Below are 9168 nucleotides of genomic sequence, written 5' to 3'. Positions count from 1 at the left end.
ATTTATTCTTCACCAATGAAGCACAACATTGAGAGAAAATTTTGGAATTCCGTACAGTTACGTTGCAAATTTCAAACTCACAGTTATTCATCTAACAGATGTGCTTTTTAAAGGTACGGTTCAAGAAATGCTGCACATGCAATGCCCGGGATTGTAGCGACGGCACTATACTTTGGGAGGAGAGTGACAAAAATACTGACAGTGACAAAACAATGAATGTTAGTGAAGTTAAGAGTGTCTTACATGAAAACTGCAACTGAAAGCTTTGTTTTTGTGTGTAATTTATCTATAGTGTACTACAAAAAAACTGGTTAAGGGTAAATCACATTTTGAAAAGCTTTTGTAAATGGGCAACTTGACAAATTATTTTTAATTAAGTTTCTCTCTTTTTCGAAATTAAAGGTGCAACTTATATTCAGGCCAATTCGATGTGTATATAATTTATGATAACTATGAACAGACTTTGAAATTTGTCTACATCACACCAGGTATACTTAACTTATTTCACTGCCCCACACAGATGCTCATGTCCGGTGGAAGTCTCCTCTAGTTCCCCCACTTTTGGCCAGAAGCATTATTTCAGATATCACAATGTCATGACTCACAGCTTTGCACATATCGTACACTGTTAAGGCAGACACCGATACAGCAGCGAGAGCTTCCATCTCCATGCCCATCTGCCCTCTACACTTTGCCGTGCCAGTTATAATCACACAGTTGAGAGCAGAGTCCAGTTCAATGTCCACAGCCACAGAGGATAAAGATATGTTATGACACAGAGGGATAAGGCTGGACGTCTGCTTGGACCCCACAATTCCCGCCAGGCGAGCAACGCTAAGTACCTTCAGGCAATTTTCTCGTATGTGTTTCATCAGTTCGGGTCCCACAAAAACCTTTGCTCGTGCTGTAGCAGTCCGTTCTGTCACCAGCTTCGAACCCACGTTGACCATTTTCGCCCTGCCAGACCGGTCAACATGAGTCTGACTTTCGGACTGTGCTCCCAAACTGCAGAAACGGCAAGAGAAGACAGAGGGCTGTGCTCTGTGTGTTTGTTTTGTTAGGAGTCCTGCATTGCACATAATGCTTGGGGCACAGGGAAGCAAAAGAAACTGTTTTCTAGATTCAGTCACTACACTCAAATTACGTGACAACAACTGAGACGTCTGTGTATCCGACACAAACAGGGGCGAAATATTGGTATCTCAGAAGAAGTACTTTTGAAAATCTTGTTTCTGAAGGTTTAACAACTTCCAACTTTGTGCCTTCACGACATCACTACAGCCATCAAGTTCAGGGCCACCTGGAACAAAAATACAAGCTGTAACAAACAACTCTTCATAATCTGAAAATAGGTTAACTACAAAAGAATTTTTAAGCATTCGTGTTGAAACACCCCCGATTAATTCCTTTACTGGATTTTTGGTAATTTACCGAAGCCACCAAACAGTTAATTATTATGATATATGACCGTGTGCTTAATGGATGAAAGGCTATTGGTTGTTCTGCTGTGGTTTCAGGAGTATTTCAACCGAATGCGGCTGTTCTGGGACGGAATAGCTAATGATTGAAAGTTTGTCTATTGTTAAGAATCAGAAAGGTTGTGATGTACAACTGATATATATTTCCTACTAACACACAAATTCTGAGGCAGTTGCTACCTTTGCCTTACACGTCTAATTGTGGTTATCTCTTTTTATTGATTGCTGATTTTCAGTACTTTGTCACACGCAATGCTGATGGTTAACATTCACAACAATCCTCACTGCAATCCATGGTTGTTGCTGGCCGACACGGTTGACGTGAAACACATAATTCGGCACTTGTCACTTTCTGTTTCTTATCACTTGCGAATCGGCATTAGTGAGAGTCAACCCCACGACGATCAGGGGGACGTGCTCACTCGTCATACTCCAGTGAATTTTACCGTTTACAACTCACTCGACCACCATTCTTGCCCGTCTTTCCTGCTCTACTGCTCACTTGACACTCTACCATACTACTGCGCACTCAGCACTAGTCTCACTGCCTACTGCAGCGCTCGACAATCTACTCCTGTCCGCTATCGACCTGGGCGTCAGATACTAGCATCTTTGTTTGTGGGATCACGGATCCCTTACAGTGTTCAAGACAAGTTCTTTGAACCTTAATGATCTGTTATGATTCTTTTCTTTCCTAAGCTAAGGTCAAAAATCTGTTTTGTCTGCAGAAGTGTGCAATATGAATATTACACAAAGTTGATAGGAACATCTCACATAAATCTCCTCAGTGGCTGTAGATTTCACAATCTTGCAGGAGTGGATATAAGGGGAGGTCGTGGCAATGGTGAAAACTACCACCCACTTCCCAAACAACATATTATACTGGGGTGCACTTAAGAAGGCAGCAGTGTGGTGCATTCTGTGCAGAAAGAGATGGGGAATGCTTTATGGTGCTGTCTGTGTGTTCTCTCTCTCTCTCTTTCTCTTTGTCCCACGACTCACATTTCAGCCACTTCCAACCCTCGTATCTGGCACAGGCCACTGTGTCTGCTTCTGACTCTGCCTAGTAGAATTTATGCAGTCGGAAAGCTATCGCTGTTGCTTTCTAATGTAATACTTGTCATGTTTCCTTTATGCCAGCCATTGTGAACATTAATGGCTAAGTAACCTCATCATACCTAAATGCCTTGTATCGTACACGCACCCCAAAATGCACACTACAGACAGATGTGGCAGAATGACACGATGTCTTTATATTTCATACTTCACCAATTTCCAAATGCACACATAACTTTTGGAGAAGGAGGTAGCATGGAAACAGAAGTGTGTCAAAAATGCCAAGTTCTTCCAGCAATGACAAGCTACATTTAATAAAGGACACTTTTCATTTGCTCGTGCTAGGGTCTGCCCACAAGGACATGCTTTTGGTCTGATTGACAACATTCCAGCCGGGTAAAGCTGCACACCACTGGGTTGAACATACCAGCTGTCAACAGATCCGATACAACAACAACAGAAAGAATGACTTCCCGAACACAGTTGGAAATCACTGATAGAAACAGTATTCCCCTCATTCACATGTGTTTGCAGACCTCTGTTCAGTCATAATGTTTATTGAAATAATGATGGTGAGCACACACTCTGACAGAGTTCAACTTCGTTGTTACATGGTTGTTCAGCTTTTTCCTTCTTTCCTCCTCCCTTTTCTCTTCCCAAAATCTTTTCATTCTTTGACTGTGTTCCTGTTTCCTTTGATACGTACATATTTTCTCTGTTTTCTTCCTTCCCTTTACTTCAAGTTTTATGTTCATAATTTTGATTCTGAATTTGTCTCTTTCATTCATCATTTCCATTCTGATTCCTGCTCGTTTTGGCATTCTTCTATCTCTTTAAACCAACTGGTTTTTTTGATTAAGGCATTTACTACATCCTAAATCCCTTTGTGAATCTGTCGCTGTTCATTGTGTGTATGTGTCCACAGAATGTTAGTCGGTGTTTTCTGATTGTGACTGAATCTGCCTCTGTGTTCTTATAATTCTCTGGTTGATCTCTTCATCCATATGCCATCTCTGTGCACTGCTCCAAAAAATTTTCTGAGGATTTTGCTTTGTATTCTTTCTGCTTTGTGGTGCCTGGTCCACAGATTGTGGTCATTTCTGATGCGAAGAGTGCTTCTGATACTATAACTGTATTATAGCGCATGTGTTTGCCTTGTACTGAAATGTTTCTTTTATTACAGTGTGTCCATGTCAGTTTGTACACTTTATGAAGTTCTTTTGTTTGTTCTATGTTTTCTTCCTTCTTTGATCCACCTATTTGTATTGTTACTATTATATTGAATAATTTAATATATTTTTGTGTGTTTATTATTGTTATTAAAATTGTAGATGTCTGTCGTATGCTAACAGCGAGGTTGCTAGCGAGTTGCATTTTTGAGGGAAGCTGGGTGAGGGGGTGCGGAAACAATAACAAACTGTCACTCCCCCCCCAAATAACCCAACCCTGGATGCCAATACATTTGCTCTGTATAGGTGTTTCTGTCCAGAAGTATGAGTCAATTTAGCAAAAAAAAGCAAAGGAAAGCTTCATGTTCTGGCCCACATAAAAACCAGATGACCAACCACAGTGTAATCCTCTGCAATGGCATCACTGAAAGCAGTATGGTGGGAGGGGGAGGGGGGGGGGGGGGGGGGGAGTCAGCACACCCTGTTCTGGTCACTGCCAGCTTTCTTGACCTCAGAGTCACTACGTCTCACTCCAACAGTTCCTCAATGGGCATCACAAGGCTTGGTGCACCTCGTTCCAGTCCTCCCACCAAGGAAAATCTCGGGCAGTACTATGGGTGAGTCGCAGCTGAGCAGCTGCCTTCCCCCTGTACCTGCAGTAGCTGCGAGAGGATATTTGTGTTACACATACGCTAAAACTGGTGTAGATGCCACAGGACACTCTTTGGAGTGTCACCTACAAGCACACGCTGCTACACACTTGACAGTGCTAGGTGGCCATGAGTTCTGGCTCAAAGTTCCTGCAACTGTGGTTGGAACTTCCCCAGTGTGACTCTCCCATTCTTTAATAGGGTATTTCAGTGTCCGGGGCACGTTCACATTGGACAACACTGTCCAGTACAGGCTGCTGTCTTCCACCCGTGCTCTCTTGCACTGAGCATTGCATCTTGCACAAGTGAGTCATAAGGACTCCCCTCTTCTGTATGTACACTAAAAAAGCAAAATTGTCTTTTCAGACGAAAAAGTAAAATTGTCTCATATCCACATTCTATCCTTAAAAGTATCCTTATGTCTGGGAGACGCAGATCCACCAAGCAGATCCCACCCGACGACCCGTAGCAAGACTGCAGCACAAGAGGCAGGAGTGCCATCTGTTCCCTTTGACGTTTCTGTCTTGCTTTGCCACCTATCAGTAAGTGACGAACCAGCTAAATCTGGACTTTGCTGCCACAAATCAAGAAGCAATGGCTCGGAGACAGCATGAGCTCATTGTCCAACTGACGGGTGGAAGCAACGCAACAGCAACAGCAACACCAACACCAGTCACACCACCAGTGAATATACTAGAGAGGCCCTCAATACCACCGCAGTAGTCCTCGAGCTGGAAGTGACAGCTCCGTGGAACAAAGATGGACCTTCGAAGCTGGTGGGTCCAAAATGCAATCAGCAGCAACATACACGAACAACTGAGCCTACTGACTCACACGGCAAATGCAGCGTGCTTTTACCAACACCAGTTCTGAGCATCGGTAATATGAGGGACCATACAAACAATTCTGCAGCACCTCAACTACACAACACTACCCCAGCCGCTACGCAGAACACTACACCGACTGGCTTCCCACTGGTCATAATACACAATTACACTTGCCCCGGCAAGCTAAAAAAGACATTTGTAGAATGTCACTCCCCACAATATACCAAACACAAAACTCACAAGGGACCATGTATCACTGTATGTATGCAACAAAACAGATTGCACAAATCTCCTGAAAATCGTCAAAGCTGGGGGAATTGAGTATCATAAATATAACACCCAAGGGGGGAAAACTCGAATGTACATCGTGAAAGGAGTTGACACCACAACCCTCAATGACATTCTTCATGGTATAATCACAGCTCTCAGCTGGGACTGTGAGAGCATGAGATGAATTCTTGGATTCGTGACACACAGATTGCAGCCAAACTATTTAGTGGAGTTCGATGACACAGCTTACTCCTGCAACTTTCTGACGCAGATGCTCCTGCTTCACATGGTCGTAGTAGAAATATACACACTTCCGTGTGTCCCCCAACAGTGCCACCACTGCCAGCAGTTTGGCCATGCGGCACCCGATGTGATCTGGCACACGGTGCCGCAAATGCACTGGTAACCGTGTAGCACGACACTTTAAACTTGGTACAACTATCAAATGTACCAAATGTGGAGGGGTCCGTGTGCAAACTACAGATGGTGTGCAGCATACAAAGAAGCTCTAAGGTGCAAAAGTGCCAAAGACAGACAAGTGGTAACCAGAACAGCTCCAAGACACTCCCCACCCCCCAACCAGTAAGGTGTGGAATCTCTTTTACTGGCATTGTCAGTGGAAGTGGATGAACTGAGGATGCACAGAGCTCCACAAACTCACGGCACACTCCCACAACAACAGAACCACAACCCACACCCGCAATGCTAGAAACTGCCCCTGTACTGATGACAACACTGCCGGTCCCAGACAACACCAAGTCAATTTATTGTATTTGGTATAAATTTTAAGCCGACAATGCTGTTTAAAATGTGCACAAGGAAAGGTCCTCTGAACAACAACATCAACCTCCAGGTTCCAGCACTGCTGTATTGCAACATTTTTCTAGATCATCTCAAAAATCTATGAAGCATTGTGTATGGGGAAGTGGGATAAGCTGATCAAGTGCATGATAAATTCTGAAGACTGCAAAGTGGAAAGTGTACATTCCAAGATTGTTTCACACTATGAATGAGGACAACTCGAATCGAAGGATGGAGCACTACGAGTGGTCTGAAGGCATGCTTCACGAAGATGAATGGTTTGCAGGGAAGGTTATCTGGCCTAATGAGGCACAATTCAACCTGAATGGTAATGTAAACTGTCATAGCTGCGTGTATTGGGCTGCTGAAAATCCTCATGTTCACATGGACAAACATGTTACTTCACTTGGTGTTAATGTGTGGTGTGGTCCGTCATAGTATTGTTTCTCTGACCCATTCTTCTTTGAAGGTACATAACTGGTGAGGTGTATCATATACGGCAAACATTGATTTTATTAGCCATCCAAGTGGTGTTTGGAAACAAAAGATTTTTACCTACAAGACTGTACTCTGCCTCACCACCACAGAGATATCAGATTCTACTTAGATGAAAATATACCTGGACGACAGATAAGTCGAAGAGGAACTGTCAAGTGCCCACCAAGTTCATGGGACCTTACAATTCTCGACTTCTACCAATGGGGGACCTCGACAAACAAAGTTTACCAACAGAACCCAGCTACACTGAATGAGATATGAGAAACCATCAAGACATCCTGTGCAGCTACCACACTGGCAACATTGACAGCTGTACTTCAGTCAACAATTCAGCAACATTGATGTTGCTTGGCTGCTAACAGGTGTCACTTTGAACACACAAAATGATCTTCCTCCCATGCAAGAATTTTGACACTATGCCATTTTGTTACATCAATATTGACTATCAAAGAGAGTCTACATTTTTCTGGACCCCTCTGTATTACCATTCTCACAGTTTCACTATTTTAGACAATGGGACAGGCACAGTTTTTCTCTAACTAAAGAATATAATTTATTCTTCACCAATGAAGCACAACATTGAGAGAAAATTTTGGAATTCCGTACAGTTACGTTGCAAATTTCAAACTCACAGTTATTCATCTAACAGATGTGCTTTTTAAAGGTACGGTTCAAGAAATGCTGCACATGCAATGCCCGGGATTGTAGCGACGGCACTATACTTTGGGAGGAGAGTGACAAAAATACTGACAGTGACAAAACAATGAATGTTAGTGAAGTTAAGAGTGTCTTACATGAAAACTGCAACTGAAAGCTTTGTTTTTGTGTGTAATTTATCTATAGTGTACTACAAAAAAACTGGTTAAGGGTAAATCACATTTTGAAAAGCTTTTGTAAATGGGCAACTTGACAAATTATTTTTAATTAAGTTTCTCTCTTTTTCGAAATTAAAGGTGCAACTTATATTCAGGCCAATTCGATGTGTATATAATTTATGATAACTATGAACAGACTTTGAAATTTGTCTACATCACACCAGGTATACTTAACTTATTTCACTGCCCCACACAGATGCTCATGTCCGGTGGAAGTCTCCTCTAGTTCCCCCACTTTTGGCCAGAAGCATTATTTCAGATATCACAATGTCATGACTCACAGCTTTGCACATATCGTACACTGTTAAGGCAGACACCGATACAGCAGCGAGAGCTTCCATCTCCATGCCCATCTGCCCTCTACACTTTGCCGTGCCAGTTATAATCACACAGTTGAGAGCAGAGTCCAGTTCAATGTCCACAGCCACAGAGGATAAAGATATGTTATGACACAGAGGGATAAGGCTGGACGTCTGCTTGGACCCCACAATTCCCGCCAGGCGAGCAACGCTAAGTACCTTCAGGCAATTTTCTCGTATGTGTTTCATCAGTTCGGGTCCCACAAAAACCTTTGCTCGTGCTGTAGCAGTCCGTTCTGTCACCAGCTTCGAACCCACGTTGACCATTTTCGCCCTGCCAGACCGGTCAACATGAGTCTGACTTTCGGACTGTGCTCCCAAACTGCAGAAACGGCAAGAGAAGACAGAGGGCTGTGCTCTGTGTGTTTGTTTTGTTAGGAGTCCTGCATTGCACATAATGCTTGGGGCACAGGGAAGCAAAAGAAACTGTTTTCTAGATTCAGTCACTACACTCAAATTACGTGACAACAACTGAGACGTCTGTGTATCCGACACAAACAGGGGCGAAATATTGGTATCTCAGAAGAAGTACTTTTGAAAATCTTGTTTCTGAAGGTTTAACAACTTCCAACTTTGTGCCTTCACGACATCACTACAGCCATCAAGTTCAGGGCCACCTGGAACAAAAATACAAGCTGTAACAAACAACTCTTCATAATCTGAAAATAGGTTAACTACAAAAGAATTTTTAAGCATTCGTGTTGAAACACCCCCGATTAATTCCTTTACTGGATTTTTGGTAATTTACCGAAGCCACCAAACAGTTAATTATTATGATATATGACCGTGTGCTTAATGGATGAAAGGCTATTGGTTGTTCTGCTGTGGTTTCAGGAGTATTTCAACCGAATGCGGCTGTTCTGGGACGGAATAGCTAATGATTGAAAGTTTGTCTATTGTTAAGAATCAGAAAGGTTGTGATGTACAACTGATATATATTTCCTACTAACACACAAATTCTGAGGCAGTTGCTACCTTTGCCTTACACGTCTAATTGTGGTTATCTCTTTTTATTGATTGCTGATTTTCAGTACTTTGTCACACGCAATGCTGATGGTTAACATTCACAACAATCCTCACTGCAATCCATGGTTGTTGCTGGCCGACACGGTTGACGTGAAACACATAATTCGGCACTTGTCACTTTCTGTTTCTTATCACTTGCGAATCGGCATTAGTGAGAGT

General features: G+C 42.8%; 1 protein-coding gene across 1 annotated transcript; it reads right to left on the bottom strand.

The window, feature by feature from the left end:
* Window positions 1-1264: 1264 nt before the first annotated feature.
* On the bottom strand, window positions 1265-8250 carry LOC124594722 (cyclic pyranopterin monophosphate synthase-like). The gene is made up of 2 exons (XM_047133091.1): window positions 7906-8250; window positions 1265-1300 (listed from the first exon to the last, which is right to left on the bottom strand). The coding sequence occupies exons 1-2, from the start codon at window positions 8248-8250 to the stop codon at window positions 1265-1267; spliced, it is 381 nt and encodes a 126-aa protein (XP_046989047.1).
* Window positions 8251-9168: the final 918 nt, after the last annotated feature.

The sequence above is a fragment of the Schistocerca americana genome, chromosome 2, assembly GCF_021461395.2.
Source record: "Schistocerca americana isolate TAMUIC-IGC-003095 chromosome 2, iqSchAmer2.1, whole genome shotgun sequence".
NCBI classification, from domain to species: domain Eukaryota; kingdom Metazoa; phylum Arthropoda; class Insecta; order Orthoptera; family Acrididae; genus Schistocerca; species Schistocerca americana.
The sequence above is the reverse complement of the archived record's forward strand: the minus strand, read 5'-3'. Positions and strand labels throughout refer to the sequence as shown.

Bases quoted from the DNA above. Each gene is read 5' to 3' on its own strand.
- LOC124594722 (XM_047133091.1), bottom strand. From the start codon at position 8,250: ATGGTCAACGTGGGTTCGAAGCTGGTGACAGAACGGACTGCTACAGCA. The intron at 1,301-7,905 runs GTGAGTCATGAC...TTTTTGTTCCAG, and splicing joins TGTACGATATGTGCAAAGCT to GTGGCCCTGAACTTGATGGC.